This window comes from Lithobates pipiens, unplaced genomic scaffold, assembly GCF_037356315.1.
Source record: "Lithobates pipiens isolate NorthernLeopardFrog02 unplaced genomic scaffold, aLitPip1_a1.2 Scaffold_18, whole genome shotgun sequence".
Taxonomy (NCBI): domain Eukaryota; kingdom Metazoa; phylum Chordata; class Amphibia; order Anura; family Ranidae; genus Lithobates; species Lithobates pipiens.
In genome coordinates, this window is record NW_027507758.1 from 273,339,946 (window position 1) to 273,360,322 (window position 20,377).

Here is a 20,377-nt window from a genome sequence, read left to right on the forward strand (position 1 = left end):
AAAGCTACTGCCATTTTTATAATGTTATTTTCATGTCCAGTGTGCATGGGGCCTTATGCCCTGTACACACGGTCGGACATTCCGACCACAAAATCCGTCGGATTTTTTCTGACGGATTTTGGCCAAAACTTGTGTTGCATACACACGGTCACACGAAGTTGTTGGAAAATCCGATCGTTCTGAACGAAGTGACGTCAAACACCTAGGTCGGGACTATAAACGGACCAGTAGCCAATAGCTTTCGTCTCTTAGTTTATTCTGAGCATGCGTGGCACTTTGTCCGTCGGAATTGTCTACACACGATCGGAATTTATGCGATCGGATTTTGTTGTCGGAAAATTTTAGATCCTACTCTCAAACTTTGTGCATCGGAAAATCAGATGGAAAAAGTCCGATGGAGCCCACACACGGTTGGATTTTCTGACAACATGATCCGATCGCACATTTTCTGTTAGAAAATCCGACCGTGTGTATGGGGCATATTATTATCTAATTATAGCTCACAGTGGTAAGCTGCGCTTGGTAAATCTGTGCGATAAAATGCGCTTCTGGAAGAATGGTCAAACATTCCTATAGACACACTCCTAAACCTTGTGGACAGCCTTCCCAGAAAAGCTGAAGCTGTTAAAGCTGTAAAGGGTAGGCCAACTCAATATTGAACCCTACAGACTAAGCCCTTGTACACACGGTCGGAGATTCAGACTTCCAAATCCGTCTGAGTAATTCCGACTGATTAATTCCGGAAAAGGTCCGGAAGTGATATTGCATACACACGGTCGAACTAAGTTATCAGAAAATCCGATTGTACATAACGTGATGACGTTATTTAGTTAGACGGAACTACGTTCAGGCTAGTAGCCTATAGCTTTGGTCTAGGAATTTGATCTGAGCATGCATGGCACTTTGTCCGTCGGAATAGGCTACACATGATCGGAGTATGTCCGATAGGAGCATTTTGTCGGAAAATTTTACCGGCAAGTTGGAAAACTTGGTCCGTCAGATATTCCGATGGAAACAGTCCGATGCAGACCACACACAGTCGGAATATCCGACAAAACGGTCCGATAGGACACATTCGGTCGGAATCTCCGACCATGTGTACAAGGGCTAAGAATGGGATGCCAATAAAGTTCATGTGCGTGTAAAAGCAGGCGGCACAATACTTTTGGTAATATAGTATATAAATATATAAATATATATATATATATATATATATATATATATATATATATATATATATATATATATATATATATATATATATATATATATATAGTATTTTTTACAGACTATATACAACCTCTACAGCCTATTAACATGCAATAATATTTACACATCATTGTTTAACTAGCAAGCAAATATTTCGTATATTAGAGACAAAACTTTATTTATTTTTGGCTAGAGTAGGGGAGGGTTAAAATTATCATCTCACTTCATGCCTTTTATACTCAACATAAAGTGAGAAAAACTCATTCCAATGTGAATTAAATCCCCCACTTAGACAGTTGTCACAGGAACAAGCATTCTCAGTAGGATGTTCTGGTGGAAACTTAAAATTCTATGTGTACCCTCAGTTTGATTCCCAGGGATATAGGTGAATTAGACCGTTAGAGTGAATCTCTCTAGCGAGGTCACAGGCAGCAGTAAAACCTATAATATATCCATCTAGGACCGTCACTGATGGAGAGTGCATGGTTACTGGTGATACCATATTAAAGCTCATAAAAAAAAAGCTAGCACCCCTCAGTTGTTTATTGACAGCGCAACAAAACAGGTGGCAAAGAGAAAGGAACATGTTTTTGGCACATTTTATTTCTTACCTGTTTTAGTTAACTGTTAATAAACAACTGAGGCTACAACAAATACCCAATTGTGATTGTAAACCTCACTACTCCATTACAATCTAAAAAAAGGCATTGCCTTTAGTTATACTTTAAGGTAGATAGGTACTATATGCAATAATCTACAATGACTCTGGCAACTGTAGACAATATACATTTATATTTTTGTATAGGTAGGGGAACAATGCAAACGTCTTTACCCATGACAAACCCATAAGCTTTTTATTGTTGTGCCACCAGTGGAGATTTCCATACAAGTTCTGTTCCAGTGACAACATTCTCAATGGGAAAGAAAATTAGAGGAAATCTACTCAGCTGAGGCAAAGAATGCAATAGAACCTAAACCCCTTCCCCTCTCTAAATCAAAAAACAGTTCTAACTGTTCCATACTAATAATTAAATTTATGTTAAATTTTAACATACAAAATGAAACAGTATTGTTGCTTCTGTATTTTATTTCTCTATATTCAAAATAATACATGTTAATTCTCTTAAACATTCTTAATTACTATTTAAACCAAGTTGGTCTACATTTGAAATCCATATCTTAAAAAGGACATGATATGATGTGGAGCTAGTCACCATGATTTACAGTTGTTTGTGATGTTAAGAGCAAGCAATCTAAGGTTGTCATTATTACTTTATGTACATACATTTAATAAAATAGACCGCTACTTATTCATTGCCAATTTCTCTTGCAGAAACTCCTGAAAAAAAACATCAAGAGCCAGCAGAACCTAAACAAGGTATCTATAAAAATAGCCTCTGGTTGGCTTATGGGTAAGACAATTAAAGTGAACGCCTTAGGCCTGAATGGCTAGCAAGGCTCAAACAAGTATATATGTTTTATTTGTCACTGCTTATTGACTAGGGATTTAAAAGTGCTGGTGACAGCACTGAGGCCCGTGACCAGTAATGTTTAGTGGAATCTTTTTGTCTTTTGTTTTCAATGCAAGATGAAACTGGGTGCTTGGTAAGATTAAAAGTGAAGGGGAGCTGAATACAGAACATAAGATTGATGAGGCCAGGACAATTGCATAATTACTGTGTTCTCATCAATTGTTTATAGGCACCAAAAAACATATACCAGCTCCATATTATCAAGTGTTTTTTCTGGCATTATGCTATATATATATTGCTTGAATCCCAGGGCTGATAATATGCTTCCTACACCAAATATTAACATCAGTTGTTTTCACAAACAACACAAGCTAGCATTATTATTTTATTGAATTAAGAGGCCCTAAACTTACAGTGCAGTAAACATTGTGTTTATTCTTCACAAACCAGGTTCACCTTAGTATTTTACTGAGAGGATTCCAACTAGTTTAAACTGAAAAAATAGTAATCATTAAGGAGATGTGGGCAAATGATCTTACATGTGGAAATCTTTCTTTCTTTGGAGAGGCACATAAAGATATAGAAGATGTAGGAGATGTTCATAAACCACCAGTTTACATATCATATCATATATCACATAAGGGCACTGAGGTTCTTAGTATGGAATTTAGGAGTTTTTTGTACGTGCATTTAAATGGAAAAAATGAGGGCAAAGATTTAATTGATGAAGAGTATTAGGTTAAAAAAATGTGAGGTAGACATGTGTGGTTTGTTTCATTCCAAATCTAAATTCGGAAAAATGAGAAAAAAATTGAATATAATAGAAAATAAAGGAATAGAATAGAAAGATAAAATAGAAAAGAATATAAAAAAAGAATAACATTTAATAAATAATAGAATAGAATAGAAATAATATAATCATTTCCCAAAATGTGAATAGAATAAATTTGAATTGAATAGAATAGAAAATAATAGATTAGAATAGAAAATAAAAGAATGGAATAGAATAGAATATAATAGAAAACGCAATAGAATATAATAGAATACAACCATCTTCCAAAATGTTTATTTTGAATAGAATAAATTCAAATTTAAATAGGTAAAAAAATTAGAATAGAATAGAAAATAATAGAATAAAATAGAAAAAAGTTCAAATTTCAAATAGAATGAATTTGAATTCAAATAGAATAGAAAAGTCTATAATATAATAAAAAAGTAAAAAATTGAAAATAAAAGAAGAGAATAGAAAGAATAGAATAAAATAAAATAAAAACAATAGAATAGAATGGAATAGAAAGAATATAACCTTCCAACCTTCCAAAACTAAAATTTCAATAGAATAAATTTGATTTGAATTCAAATTTATGCAAATTTCCCCAAGTCAGTTGAATGTAGTTCAATTTCACCAGATTGAGAAAATTTGAATTTGAAAAAAACTAAACAAATTCTTAATTAAAAATATTTAACTAAACAAATTTATGTAAATAACAAACCAAAACAAAATGAAACAAATTTTTTCATTCTGCACATCTAATGTGAGTGTTTGTGTTGCTAAGGGCTGGACTAATCAGGTGGTTAATGCAGTTAAATATTCTGGGGCTAAAAATAAAGCAGTATATAGCAGTGTTTGTCATGTCATGTGCACTAATACTGATAGTTTAGGTAACAACTTTTGTGAGCTAACAGCTTTTATGTCTAGGGACAACTTGGACCTTTTGGGCTCTTTCACACGAGCGATCCATTCAGGTCCGCCTGTCAGTTTTTTAGGCGGACCTGAACGGATGCTCCATAGACCTCTATGGAGCGTCGGAATGTCAGCGGTGACATGTCCGCTGACATCCAACCCGCTCTGATCTGAAAAAGTGTGAAGGAGGAAAAACCTACTTTTCCATCCATCTGCGGATCAGATCGGGTGACGGACGACGTCATCTGATCTCCCATAGGGGAGAGCGGCGCTCTGACAGGTCCGTCCCTGCTCAGTGCGCAGAGACGGAACTGTCATCTTCTTGCTCAGCAGGGATCGACAGAGCGATCCCCACTGAGCAAGCGGATGTCCACAGGGCGGATCATCACTGATCCGTCCCATGTGAAAGAGCCCTTATGCAAATACAGAGACATGGTTCAATAATTCACATGACTTGGAAATAACTTTACAAGCTAAACACTACAGGTATACAGGAACAAAAAGACTAGGGAAGAGGGGAGGTGGAGTTGCCATATATATCAAAAATAGCATAACGCTAACATTCATTCAAAAAACAAATGAAATATTTTAAACCCTTAAGGGATCTTCCCTTAAGATTGGTGTGGTATACAGACCGCCAGGACAAACTAAAGATAACGATAACGTGTTAACTGACTTGATAACGCAAATGGCAATGAAGGGAATATGGATGTCTGAAATAACTGTCATCCTCAAAATGCTATTACAAGTAGGAGCAGGGATGTAATAAAGGCAATGAATGAGGTTTGTAAAAAATGAGTGTAGCGATAAAATAGTGAAATTATACAAGTGAATGCATCTATACACTATGGAGTGCACAGTAGTGAGAATCATAAATATAAGGAAAAGCGGTAATGAGTCACTCCCTCTAGATACATGTGCAACAGTGCTGAAACATGAAACGAATCAGAAAAAATGAACCATGGTCACAATATACATAAAAAGTGAGTACACTCAAGTACATAGAAAAAGTCCACTATAAAGCAATAAAGCAAAAAATAATGTGTATTTACAAAAATTGAACGCCAAAGTCCAAGCAGTGACAAAGGAGAGGTTTCCACTTCCAACAGTGATGGATGACTGAAGTTCAAATCAAATAACTGAAATACATGTGAATACTTCAAATCGATGTTCGAAATAGAAAAGATGTACATACGGCAGTGAGTCAAACAGGCTTTGAGCATTAGTTCCTAGCACTCTAGTGTGGTGTTGATGGAGAAGCCAGATGGGACCAAACGGTAGATTCCTGGACTCCGAACCATACGACCGGACAGCAATGAGCCAGCAGGGGGGTCAATCAGTTGATGACCTATGTTGTCGAAACATGTCAGGCCTGCTTATCTTATGCCTTCCACATTGCTTTTATACTACTTTTGTGATCACATTTTTTATCCTTTTTACATCTGTTTCATTAATGTATGATCTTAAATAAATCTTTTTGATTGACCTGCACCATTTGGAGCCCTTTTTAAAATTTTTGCTGCATATGTGGCTCCTGTTGAGAATGCCCACCCCCACGGGTATCCTCTGGATTGACCCCCCTGCTGGCTCATTGCTGTCCAGTTGTATGGTTCCGAGTAAGAGTAAAAGGAAGAAAAAAGCAATATGGTTCACTAATAAGGTACTGTAAGTAGGACAGTACAAAAATCAGTATATAAGAGATTCAAGGAAAGGAGGAAGGAAAGAAGTATATAAAAATAGACAAAAGGGGGTCAAACACATTACCAGGGCTGCCAAAGCTCAGAAAGAGGAGGAAAAGACTACATTTATTGAGAAAGGAGACCAAACCTTTTTTTTTTTAGGTACTGTACATCAACAATAGAAGGAAACAATGACTTCTGTTCAATCTTCTCAGAAATAAATTGTACTAACAATAACAAATTGGGGTATTATATTGGTTTTAGTAATGATTTTCAGTATTTCTGGAGATGGAGGTAACAGAAGAATTGGCTTGGTTAAAGCCTAATAAAGTAATGGGCCCTGATGGTATTTATAGTTGTTGGACCTTTAACAGAACTTTTTTTTACAATCCCTTCTAATAGCAGAATTTCCCCATGACTGGAGGACAACTATAATAGTACATATCCACAAAATGGGTAGCAAGGTAGAAACTGACAATTACAGGCAATTAAGTTTGTTGCAGATCACTCCCGAAAAGGATCATTAATCACTTAAAACTAAATTTGCCAGACCCAAAACAGCATGGCTTTACTGAGGACAGATCATGTCAGACTAATCTGATCTGAATTTTCTGACCTAATGTTTTGGACCAGGGTGGTGATGTGGACAAAACCTATCTTGATTTCAGCAAGCCATTTGATACAGTTCCACATAATGATCTAATGAGAAGGTTGTACAAGCTAGGACTTAACCCTTATGTTCTGTGGATATGCAGTTGGCTAAAGGACAAATACCAGACTGTGGTTGTAAATAGAGTTCATATGGAACAGAGACCAGTCACTAGTGGTGTACCAATGGGCTCTGTGATAGGTTATGTTCTATGTATCTCTATGTAAGTGATATAACTAAAGGGTTGTGGGTAAGGTATTTATATTTGCTGATGACAGGGTTGATATCACTGGAGGTGTCTGTAACTTGGAACATGTTTTGGTATTGATAAAAGATTGTTCAAAGCAGTGGAAACTGCAGCTCAATGTTTCTAAATGTAAATAATGCACCTAGGGAAATGAATACATTGACAGAGTACAATTTTGGCTAGCACTACAGAAGAAACAGATTTCTAATAACTTATTTTAAATGATTTAAAAATGAGCAAACAATGGGGCCAGTCAGTGTAAAACTGAATAGAATTCTAGGGTGTGCAGAACTAGAGTGGTCACCAGCAGGAAGGAGGAGGTCCTGCATCCTATATATGGATCTTTATTGAGACCTCATTTAGAATACTGTGCCCAATTCTGGAGATTTCACTTACAAAAAGTTATTGATAAGATAGAAGTCCAAAGATGGGTAACAAAAATGATGAAATGTCTGAGGGATAAAACATATCAGGAGAGACTACAGGAACTTAATATGTAAAGTCTGGGTGAAAGAAGGGAAAGGGGAGATACGATTGAAACCTTTAAATACATCAAGGGGATAGTGAGTCAGCCAACAGTAAGTGGACTTCAAACTTGGGACAAACAGTGAATTATACTCAGACAAAATAGTTAACAATCAATAAATACATGTGTTAAAAAGAAAATGAGGCTGGCTTGATGGACCACTTGTTTTTTTTGTTTTTTTTCTGCTGTCAGAAACATTCTATGTTTCTATGTGCATCTCTGCACCTCTGCTTGCACACCTGACACCTCAATAGTTATTACAGTACAAGGAAATCCTTAGGCCAAAGCCCAAAAAAAATAAAAAATCAGACTTGCCATTATACTTATTTTTCAAAGAATATGGCCTAAATAGGTTGTCATCATTATGAGTTCTCCACCACAGACAACCCATCCTCACCTGATCATCGTAGTATTACAAGCATCAGAGCTGACAATGATCTAAATGTCTACACTTTTATAAGGAAACAACTGAGAAAAACAAGTGAAAAATATATGAGAGGAATGATAGTTATGTTCTATAATGAAATGTGGAAAAAGGTTGTATCAAAAACATTATCCATAAATGCTACCAGCCTAGCTATAGTGCTCCAGCTTTTATATCTTTCTCACTATGTAACAAGGCACCTAGAGTATATGTTTGGCAGCATTTTAAGCCTATGTTTATGTTCAAATGCTATATTATTTAACTACTTACATATAGCAATATGACGTGCTCAAAGTGGTTTATTTTCCTGACCGGAAATCATATGACATGGTCAGGATAACGAGTGAAGTGCAGCGTTCGGTGGTGCGGCGTGTCAATCTGACACGCCGCAACTCCGATCTATGTAAAGAGTCTCTGGCAGATGTTGGTGACAGTGATTGGACACAGCTGATCATGGTGTAAACAAAAAAAGGCTTGTTTTGGCTTTTCCTCACTCGCGTCTGTCAGACGCGAGTAGAGGAGAGCCGATCGGTTGCTCCTCTGACAGGAGGGGGTCTGCAAATATTGATTGTCAGCGCAGCCCCCCAAGGATGCCCACCCAGGACCGCCAGGAATGCAACCAGGACCATCAAGGATGCCCATCACTTGTGACCACCAGGTATGCCCCCCATGGCCACCAGGGATGCCAATCAGTACCCATAATTGATGCCAATAAGTGCTCATCACTAATGCCTGCCAGTACCTCCTTATCAGTGATATACATCAATGCCATACATCAGTGTCCATTAGTGCCACCCATCAGTCTCCATAAGTGGCACCTATCAGTGCCCATCAGTGCCACCTATCAATACCCATTAGTGCTGCATATCAGTGCCACCTATCAGTGCCCATCAGTGCTGCATGTTAGTGCCCATCATCAGTGCCACCTCATTGGTGCCACCTCATCAGTGTCCATCAGTGCCACCCTATCAGTGTCCGTCAGTGCAGCCTCATCAGTGCCCATCAGTGAAGGAGAAAACATACTTGTCTACAAAGTTTTGTAACAGAAACGAAGAAAGACCTTTTTCAAATTTTTCAGTCTTTTTTTATTTGTTTAGCAGAAAATAAAAATCCCAGAGGTAATCAAATACCACCAAAAGAAAGCTCTATTTGTGGCTACAAAATTATAAAAGTTTTGTTTGGGTACAATGTAGTATGACCACGCAATTGTCATTTAAAAAGCTACATCGCTAAAAGCTGAAAATTGGCTTGGGCAGGAAGGAGGGAAAGTGACAGGTATTGAAGTGGTTAAGGAGAATACAGAAAATACAGAGAATAAACAGGTACCCTGGATGCAGCCTTATTTATAAAGGAAAAAGAACAGGACTGGAGATTTTGTTGATAGTGACCAATTATGTTTCATTTTGTGAAAATGAAGAATAAAATAAGCTTTTCATACTTGCTGTAAAATCTTTTTCTTGAAGTCTATTGAGGGACAAACAAAAAATGTTGATGTAGCCCCTGAGTAAATCTGCTTCTAACCATCATGACTCAGTTTTATGAGCAAGCAGTACAAAAAGCCAACACAGCTGTGCAGGACCTGTGTCCTCCAATGGACTTCAAGAAAAAGATGGTATGGTAAGTACAAACTCCTATTTTCTCTATTATCCATTTAGAGGCACAAAAGTTCTTAATTGACAAAGGACGCTCAAAAGAAAGGGTGATTAACTTCCTTTTACATTATTATTATTATAATACACAATTTATATAGCGCTTTACAATGTATGGGGGGGGGGGGGCAACACAATTACAGTACAGCTCAATACAAAAGTTCAATACATTAGCAAAAAACTAGTTAGAGGCAAAGTTATACTGAGGCTGGCATCAACATTTTCGTTTGCCAATGTCCCAACTTCCTGTAGGGGACAGTAGAAACTAGTTTTGAAAACTCTTGTGTCTCTCAATGGATGATAAAAAGAAAATCTGCTTAATCACTCTGGCCAAGTTCTTCCATTTTTTTTGTTTTGTTTTTTAAATTGGTCTATTCATGATCTTCCATTCAGTCTCTGATCCTGGCTTTTATGTTAGCAGCTGTTTTTAATATAATCACTGGCCATTGAAGTTCACAGTGTTTTAAATTGTTACTTGGCAAAGTAATTTTGTAGTTGGCATAGTGTACAAAATCTGTTAATTGGGTATTGGAGCTTATTTAGTCTTTTTAGTTATACAAATAATTCTGGCTTTTGAAATGTATGTGGCAGTGGGTGGGGGGTGGGAAGATAGTGTGGTATGTAGTACTTAGATTGGGTAACTATACATTGTAGTCCCATCTGACTGTTGTGGAGTGCAGGTGATATTGGAGTATGTCTTATTAAATGTTTATTTTTTAATCTTGTTACATTTACGCTACTCACAGCATTCTCTTTTTTAGAAAAACCTGCAAAAATACATGTAAAGGAACCTGCAGAAACAGGTATTAAAATATATATACTTCCACAACAGCAGAAGGCTGATATATGTGAGGCAAAGGGGTTACCTTACTAAAGGCAAATAGGCTATTCCCTTTTAAAGGGAAGATTTATAATGGGAGCTCTGATAACATCCACCATCCAACCATATGCAAGCAAAAATGCTGTTTTATTTATTTTTCTTGCACATGATAGGGTATTCTTTGCAAATTAAGATTTCACCGCATTTATTAAACTCTAGGGAAAATTCCCTTGCACTATGCAACTTCCCTTGCAAAGTGAACAACCTTTCTGCCTTCAGTAAATCAACCCCAAAATCTGTACACACAGTTGCATGCATGCAGGTTACTGTACTAGTTCCATGATTTTTCTCTAGGAGATTTTGTTGGTCTTCTGTTGAGAAAGAAGCATAAAAGCATTACCATGTGGCATGTGCAATCTCTTAGAGAAGTTATAAATACTGCAAATGTTACACATTACTTAGTATGTAAATGTACACATTTAAAGTGACCCCGTTGCTAGAATTAAATAGAAATTTCAACCAGCCACTCCCTGTAAAAGAATGTTTACTTACCTGTGCAACATGGGGAGAGCCCATTTTTGACTCTTTTGCACAGCTGCAGGCATTGATGCTATCCAGATACTTGCCGGTCCAGCAGGCTGCAAGTGCATGCTTCACTTTCTTGAGGAAAAAACTGTGAAGTGAAGCAGCGAAGAAGCAGCCAACAGGAGAAACCACAACATGTTACAGGGGACACACTGGGTGGATTTAATAAAGAAAAATAGACTGTGCACTTTGGTAGTTCAGTTGCATTCATTTTTCCCAGAGTTTAGTGAATGTGGTAAAGCCTCACTTTGTAAAGAATACCTAATAAGGTGCAAGGAAAAAAAAACAAAACAGTATTTTTGCTTGCACATGATTGGATGATGGAAATCAGCAGAGCTTTACCAAATTTACTAAGCTCTGGGAAAAATTAGTCAAACTGCACTTGCAAAGTGCACAGTCTATTGTGCAATAGACTATAGACTATAGACAATAGACTGTGCACTTTGCAAGTGCAGTTTGACAAATTTTTCCCAGAGCTTAGTAAATTTGGTAAAGCTCTGCTGATTTCCATCATCCAATCATGTGCAAGCAAAAATACTGTTTTGTTTTTTTTCCTTGCACCTAATTAGGTATTCTTTACAAAGTGAGGCTTTACCACATTCACTAAACTCTGGGAAAAATGAATGCAACTGAACTACCAAAGTGCACAGTCTATTTTTCTTTATTAAATCCACCCAGTGTGTCCCCTGTAACATGTTGTGGTTTCTCCTGTTGGCTGCTTCTTCGCTGCTTCACTTCACAGTTTTTTCCTCAAGAAAGTGAAGCATGCACTTGCAGCCTGCTGGACCGGCAAGTATTCAACATCATTTATATACTAGTATATGAGTCACTATAGCATGAGCAATAATCATAATCTATTATATGTATGTGTACCGTATATACTCGAGTATAAGCCGAGATTTTCAGCCTCTTTTTTGAGGCTGAAAGTGCCCCCCTCGGCTTATACTCGAGTCATCGCTGTCTGCCCGCTCGATCAGCGTGTCGAGCAGACAGACAGCGGCCATTCTATTCAAAAGCCGCGCCTCCGGCTCCGCCTTCGCCTGTGATAGGCGGAACACTGAATTTCCCAGCAGCCTGTGTTCCGCCTATCACGGACGTCGTATCATCCTCGTACTACGGACGAGGATGATACGACGTCTGTGATAGGCGGAACACAGGCTGCTGGGAAATTCAGTGTTCCGCCTATCACAGGCGAAGGCGGCGGCGCAGCTTTTGAACTTTACAATGGCCGCCGACGAAGAGGGCACGGGACGGCACGGCACGGGACGGGACGGGACGGGACGGGGGCAAGGCAAGGCACGACACGGGACGGATGCAAGGAGGCAAGGCACGGGACGGAGGCAAGGAGGCAAGGCACGGGACGGAGGCTCGGGACAAAGGTAGGCTGGACACACACACACACACACACACACACACACACACACACACACACACACACACACACACACACACACATGGATGGAGACACACACAGGGATGGATGGATGGATGGATGGAGACACACACACACAGGGATGGATGGATGGATGGATGGATGGAGACACACACACACAGGGATGGATGGATGGATGGATGGAGACACACACACACAGGGATGGATGGATGGATGGACACACACACACACAGGGATGGATGGACGGACACACAGGGATGGACGGACACACAGGGATGGACGGACACACAGGGATGGACGGACACACAGGGATGGACGGACACACACACAGGGATGGACAGGCATGTCTCACCCTCGGCTTATACACGAGTCAATAAGTTTGCCAGTTTTTTTGGGGGTAAATTGGGGGCCTCGGCTTATATTCGGGTCGGCCTATACTCGAGTATATACGGTTATATATATATATATATATATATATATATATATATATATATATATATATATATATATCCGAAGCCCTATGGCCGATACGTATCTGAACAATACAAGTTTATCATAAGACACCCTATATGAAATGGACCTGAAAGTGTGCCCTGGTCTAATGGACGGTATACCAAAATAAGGGGGCATACCCAGTGATTAGAAGAGAAATGTTTTGAGAAATGCCCTAAAAAAGGGGGTGGGAGGGTGGGTATTGCGCACAGGAAACCGACAAAGACCACAGGCAAGTGGGCTGGTTAAATACCCCCGGGCTCCTCCCATAAATTCAGGCCACCATACTGGCCTTCTTACTTATGGCTGAAGCCCTATGGCCGATACGTATCTGAACAATACAAGTTTATCATAAGACACCCTGTATGAAATGGACCTGAAAGTGTGCCCTGGTCTAATGGACGGCATACCAAAATAAGGGGGCAAAAACACTTAGGTAGGGGTAAGAGAGTTTTATTGTTTTCAGCTTTATCTTTATTGAGCCAGTTGGGTGAATGCCCGAGACATTTCTACCTATGGGTTAGGGATGTATCGAGCGAAGCAGGCCGATTTCCACCTGCCCAATCTTTTGATGACGTGGTCCGGGACCCGTGCCGGGATGCGGATGAAGCTGCTCCGATGCTGAAGGAATGGCCGGAGTACTCACTGGGATTGAGGAGCTAATTGCGGAGGAGAATCCTTACATGCTTAATGAACTGGCGGTTCGTTAATGGTTTGACCGGGAAGAGCAACAGAGGACTAGAGTCCGGGAGCTCAGGTAGTAGAGAGAGTAACTGCGAAAGCACAGCGACCGGGCACCAGGCGTTGTTGGTTTTGTAGAGGTGGATATCTACGCCGGTGCCTGCCTGCTGAGTCTTGGTTACCGAGAGGTGGAGAATGAAGTGGTCCTGGTGACGGAGCAGATGACGTCTGCGAAGGACTGGAGTGTGTGTGCTGTTATGGGTGAACTCGCTGGGCCGTAGAAAGCCATAGTAGGCTAGATAAATGGCCGCTTGTATGACCAGACTGGGGAGAACACTGAAGGGGTAGCTGATAAGCATGGTGGACATGTCCCTGAAGATGGAACTGGTGATGGGGAGCCGTTTGACCTTGTCTGGTGGTTGCTGTTTCTGAATGCCGCGCAGGATGGCTCGGATAGCGTGAGACGAGAAGATGGATGGTTGGTAGGATCCTGTAATGAGAGGTAGTGCTGTATGCCAGCTAAGTATAACCGGATGGTGTTGAAGGACAAGGCCAGTTGACTATGGCAGTATGAGTTGAAGGCTAGTATATGCCTGGCATCTGTTGGGGTGCCTACTGAGGAGGCAACCAGAAATGTATTGAAAGCTTTCCAGGCTACCCGGTAGGCTTTCAGAGTATTGTCTGCGAGTGATCGGTTGATGAGCCGAGTGGCTCCATGTAGATGCGGCTCTAGTCCAGGGTCAACTGAGACCAATGTGGGATAGGAGCTGACACCGTATCTGCTCCGGGAACCTGCCGGAAGAAGGACAGGAGATTAAAACGAGACAGTGCGTCAGCTGCAAGGTTGTACTTTCCTGGGATAAACGTGCAGTATACATTAAACTGATGTCGCAGAGACAGCTGCACCAGCCTGCAAAGGAAGGGCATCACGGAGAGAGACTTAGACCTGCCTTTGTTGATAATTTCGGCTGTGGCCTGGTTATCGGTGGTAAAACCTACGGTTTGTCCTGTCCAGGTATGACCCCAGAGCTGGGTGGCTGCTACAATGGGGTAGAGCTCAAAAAGGGATGAAGACTGACTAAACCCAGGGATCAAGAGTATTTGAGAAGGCCAGGGTCCGGCGAACCAATGGTGGCCAAAAATAGCCGCAAATCCTGTGGAGGCTGCGGCATCTGTTACTACCTGTGGCGAGAGAGGAGAGATGGACGGGATGAACAGGGAGATACCGTTCCAGGTGGACAGGAACTCGTCTCACATTGATAAGTCTGCTATGGCTGCGGTATCCAGGCTAAGGACTTGATCCGAGTCTTGTGCCTGAGAAAGGCAGACCAACAGGCGCGAGATAAAGGAGCGACCTTGTGGAATTATTCGCATGGCAAAGTTGAGCATGCCTAATAGTGCCTGTAGCTGCCTCTTTGTACATTCCCTGGTGCAGGTGAATTCTTGGAGGACTGCCCTGATGCGGGTCAGTTTGTCGAGGGGCAGGCTGGCCTGCATGGCGCTGGTGTCGAGATTGACTCCGAGGAAGGTGATAAATTGTGCGGGCTCGTCAACCTTATGTTCGGCGATAGGGACGTTGAGATTCCCAAAGACGGTCCTTAATTTACCAAGGTCCCTTGGAGGTATGCCCGGCTGTTCAATCAATAGAAAGTCATCCAGGTAATGGATAACTTGCTGACAACAAGCCTTGTGCCGAAGGATCCAAGCAAGAGACTGTGCGAACGTGTTGAACAGCCAGGGGCTGCTTTTGGAGCCAAATGTTAATTTAGTGGCGAAATAATATTGGTCTCTCCATTTAATGCCGTGCCAGCACCAGAGGGATGGGTGAATAGGCAACAGCTTAAAGGCATCGGATATGCCGGCTTTGGACAGCCACGCACCTGTGCCTACTTTAAGGATGGCCTGAATCGCCATGTCCACAGAGGCGTATTTTAATAAAAATTCTTCTGAAGGAATCAGGGAATTTAGGCTGGGAATGTGGGAAGAATGAGGCGCAGACAGGTCGTACACCAAACGATTTTTATTCGAAAATGTGCCCTTGACAAGCCCAATAGGGCTAACTCTCCACATATTGAAGGGGGGCTGTGTGAAGGGGCATATGACGAAGCCTCGTTCCACCTCGGTTTGCAGCAACTGGTCAATGGCCTGCTCGTCGGAAGCTGCTGAGCGGAGGTTTCCGCACTCATAGGTTGTGTGGGGCAGGGAGATGAGGCCGGTATGGAAGCCTGTTGTGAAGCCACCGATGAGGAAGGTGGCTAGTGAAGGAGTGGGGTGCATGGTGAGGTAGAAGCCCAAGCATAGGACGTCTATGCGGCTCAGTCATGAGCCCTTGCGAGCTTTAACCTCACAAAGATTCCTAGGGTGCGCTCTGTGACATATGACACAGATGTGCAATAGGTGGCACTGGCTAAAATTACATGAGCCATAGTTGTAATTATTGCAAATGGCCGCACCCCCATGGTTCGGACCGAACGTCCAAACTTGTCCACTTGAGTCTTTGGTGTAGGGCCTGATGAGCCTTGGCCTGTACCGGAGGTGGAGGGGAACTCTACTGGGCGGCTAACCGTCATGTTGGCGCACCAGGAGGCGGTATGGGTGGAGGACTGGCAGATGGCACACAGAGGTGAACGAAGGCCGGCAAAATGCCGGCAGAACAATTCGGTGTCCATAAGGCTCCAGTCCGTGGGTGATTGGAACTGTGCCAGTTTAGCGGCTACTTTGGCGGAGAAGGAACGATGGTAATCGTAAAAGGCGAAGCCTCTGTATTTGTAACCTAGGTCCACCACTGTGTGGAGGTACAAGTCCAGCTCTTCCCTTCTGGCGGGGGATGCTGAACAAATGACGTCTCTAAGCATCCCAAAGGCTAGGGCAAACTCTGGGATGGAGAGTTTGCGGTTCAGCCTGGGATCCTTGGCTTTGAGGACTACTGAGACGTCTCCCCATGTGTAGGCCTTGTTTTCTGCAAGGTCGTGGACTGAAATAAGCAGGGAGGCAAGGTTGACATCCTTGCCGTCCAAGATGTCCTTCCTTATGCCGGCCGGCACCAGATGTGCTGGGTGGACAACAGGACATGTCCCTGCGTTACCTGTCGGCAGTGGTGGCGGGACTGAAACTGGAACAGGGGTGGTTGTGGCTGGGTGAGCCTCTAGAAGCCTCACTCTGGCCTGGACGTCCGTGACCGTGTTGGTTAAGGACGACACCATTGAGTGCAGTTGAGAAATAGCCGCTGAGATGGACTGGAGAGAAGCCTGAGGTGGGGTACTGGGCCCGGCTGTAGCTGGCGGGGTAGAGAGGAGCCTGAAAAGCTCTGCCTTCCTAGCGGTAGCGGGGAAGGGAATGCCCTTGCGTCTCAGCTCTGCTGTCAGCCTGGGGATAGTCCAACCCCTGTAGGACTGTATGCTGTCGCTCACTGAAGGCGGGCGAGGAGACAAGGGGGCGGTAAGGTCTTCGCTGCCGACTTGGGACATGGTTCCAGGTGAATCGTGCCCTAGGAGTGATGTCCTATCTTTCTGGGGATGAAGGATGGACGACCGGAACCTATAGAGGGTGACATAAGTCAAGACTGTTTCTCTATTTTACCAAGCGAATCCACCTGTTGCTGAGTGCCAAGGCGGGAGCGAACGTGTATACATATATATATATTGTCACGTGCCTTCACATACATATATATGTATGCCAGCATGGTTGCTGTCGCATTTTCCACGCCTTCCCCTCTCTCTTTTTTTTTTTTTTACCTGGGAAGATAACGTCCAAGCTGGTGCAGGGTGGACCTACTGAACTTGACTGACCTGGAGAGAGAAATAACAGATGACAACTGGTGAGGAGCCTAACAAGTAAACTGAAGAGTGACGTAAACGGCTGGCTAATACGAGCGAGGTGCACCGGTGAGAAGACAATTTTCGTCATAATTTCTTTATCACCACCATTTATTCATCATCATTTTTTTTTTTTTGTATTCTGCTGTCCCAATCCGACGTATCATTTGCATAAAGGATAAAGTGTGGGATGACCCGTGTCCAATGCGGGAGCGCAAATAAGTGCTGTAATTGTGACCGTACAATGAGGCAACCTGTGGAAAAAGTGAAATGTGGCCGTTCCATCTGGGGCACGCCGAACCGAATCAATGCATCACGGATGCTACTGGATTCGAGTCGGAGCGCTGTAAGTGACAGTGAAATGAAGTATGATTGCCATGACAGAGGCACGAAATGGTCGTGTCGCAAGTGCGACTGACAACAAAGCGACTTCTGTCATGACAGAGGCCTGGATCAGCCGGCTGTGAACTGAGACTGGAACCGAACTGGTCTCTGGAGCATGCACTGAAATGAGGCTGAAAAAATACCTGGGGCTGTCCAGACGAATCGATGCACAGGGATGCAACTGGATTCGAACTGAACACACTACGTGACAATGAAATGTTTCCCATGATAGAGATGCGAATCAGAGAGGACGCAGCCTGCGACCGTCAACGAGCGGGCTCTAGAGCATGTACTGAAATGAGGCCAACGCAACTGGGACACGTCAATCGAACCTGTGCGTTGAGAATGCGACTGTTTTCCTCAGTTTAGGCTGATACATATTCTTCTACATATTTTTGGTTAAAAAAATATCAATAAGCGTTTATTGATTGGTTAGCGGAAAAGTTATGGCGTCTGTAAAATAGGGGATAGTTTTATGGCATTTTTATTGATAATTGTCTTTTACTAATAATAGCCGTGATCAGCAATTTTTATCATGACTGCGACATTATGGCAGACACATCGGATAATTTTGACACATTTTTGGCATTAATACAGCAATCAATGCTAAAAAAAATTGCATTGAATACTGTAAAAATGTGACTGGCAGTGAAGGGGTTAACCACTAGGTGGCACTGTAGGGGTTAAGTGTGTCCTAAGGAGTGATTATAACTGTGGGGGGAGGGGTTGTGTGCAACACATCACTGATCACCGCTCCTGATTACAGGGAGCGCTGATCAGTGACAGTGTCACTAGGCAGAACGGGGAGATGCTTGTTTACATTAGCATCTCCCCATTCTTCATCACCGTGAGACAATCGTGGGTACATGACCCGCGATCACGGTCATTGAGCTCCCGGCAGGCGTGCACGCGCACCTCCACAAGCTGCCTCTTAAAGGGCAATGTACAGGTACGTTAATCTGCCTGTACGAGCCCTTCTGCCACAGTATATCTTCTTGAGGCGGAGCAGGTGTGCACTGGACAGCATCAAACACAAACACAAACAAATGCCTCATTCATGCTATACAAGTCCAAGTGCCCTTGTGAATGAGGCCAAACTCTCAAACCATTACAGTATAAAACAAATTAACATTGACACAGTATTGTTAATATTGTAATTGTCATACAATTACAGCAATAAAAAAAAGAAAAATAGAAAAACTAGAATGACTTTTCTGTACTAAAATACAGTACTTCAATGCTACTTATTATTAATGTAACTCAGATTAAGATCAACGTGAACGTGCAGTGATTGGTGGATAGCATTACCAACTGACTGATTTCACTTTTTGGTAAAAATTGTTTTAGGTATAATAATGATATTTTATTTTTTAGAGACACCAGTAGAAAAACTTGAAAAACTAACAAAGGAAAAGCTTGGAAAAGAAATAAAGGAGCAAATAAAAAGTAAGTCTACAAACACCCTAGCTAAAGTGCCTGTCTCATAAATGTACCCTAATGCTATTTAAAATAACTGAAACTGTTATTATTACACAAAACATTAGTTAAATTTAAGTTATCATTAAAACATTTGTATTGCTTTTCCTAGCAGCTCCAGTGAAACAAGAACAAGTCGTTCTTAATCAAACGAAAGGTAATTAGCAGTAATTATTTCTCTTAGTTTTGTGCATTTATGCCATCAAGCAGCACACAGCTGAGCAAGTAAGCTCCAGGAGGAAGTTTAACTAACTAAGAGTGAGTGAACCAGGAGGCTGAAGTTTTTCTGTTATACAATGATGGTGGAACCCCCTGCGAGGGAAGACTTTCTGTGAAGTTTGTTTTGTTTAAATAAAATTGGGCTGCCACGCCTATAAAAAATACAGTCTGGACTGACCAGTGCTCCTGGTAAATGCATACAGCACTTGTCTTCCTGCTATACAGCAGACTGCCTGAAGACAAGTCCTTATCAGTTCTCATGTTACATTGCAGTAACTCATCATTTACTCTGCATCGCAAAAAGTCCTTCTCAGAAGTGTATCACTCCACCGGAGTTGCCACCACTTCCCCAGCATCAAATACATGATCAGTCTCTTTCACATAAGAAACAGTAATAGTCTTACCAATCCAGGTGACAGGTGTCTGAACCTTCAATTAAGGGCGTTATCCCTCCTTGGTTGTGCTCTCACAGGCCAATGCCCCCACCTGGTTGCAGGGTTTCCTGTTGCACAATAACAGTAGGCACTTTGCCACAAACATTTTCATTGGATGCTATGTGATCGCATGATGAAGCAACAGATTTTTGGGCATCCCAGGCCTCTTTGTGGGAACAGTGAGCCCCATCATCCATATGACACTTTGTCCCTGGTTACCATAGGAGATCTCACTCCCCCTGCAGAACTTTTTCCCTTTGAACGGCCCATCTCTGCAGCCAGGGACACACCGTTCCTTTTGAAAAAACTAATTTTTGGTGTACTGTCTCCTTAAGGCTGAGACACAGCACACATCACTTTGCTTCACACAGCAACAGCAATGCATACAGTCTCTTGGCACTCATGGTTTCCAGCATGCGAGGATCTGGACAAGCCCCAACCGTGCCCAATGCCAATTTCTCTACAAACTGTAACGATCTGGGGTGATTATGCTCATGTGGTGTATGCATTTTCAGGAACACAGAATATATTTTTCAAGG

At 41.9% G+C, this 20,377-nt stretch overlaps 1 protein-coding gene across 50 annotated transcripts in view; it reads left to right on the top strand.

Annotated features, from left to right (window-relative positions):
* The window catches only part of TRDN (triadin), a 1,056,665-nt gene that overhangs the window by 880,916 nt on the left and 155,372 nt on the right, over window positions 1–20,377 (top strand). For 47 of the 50 annotated variants that reach the window (XM_077486957.1, XM_077486959.1, XM_077486986.1 and 44 more), the window contains 4 exons: window positions 2,543–2,587; window positions 10,301–10,342; window positions 19,084–19,155; window positions 19,298–19,342. In XM_077486957.1, the coding sequence (XP_077343083.1) occupies window positions 2,543–2,587; window positions 10,301–10,342; window positions 19,084–19,155; window positions 19,298–19,342 (204 nt within the window). The remainder of the gene's footprint in view (window positions 1–2,542; window positions 2,588–10,300; window positions 10,343–19,083; window positions 19,156–19,297; window positions 19,343–20,377) is intronic. The other 3 variants (XM_077486958.1, XM_077486973.1, XM_077486972.1) reach the window with 2 other exon arrangements.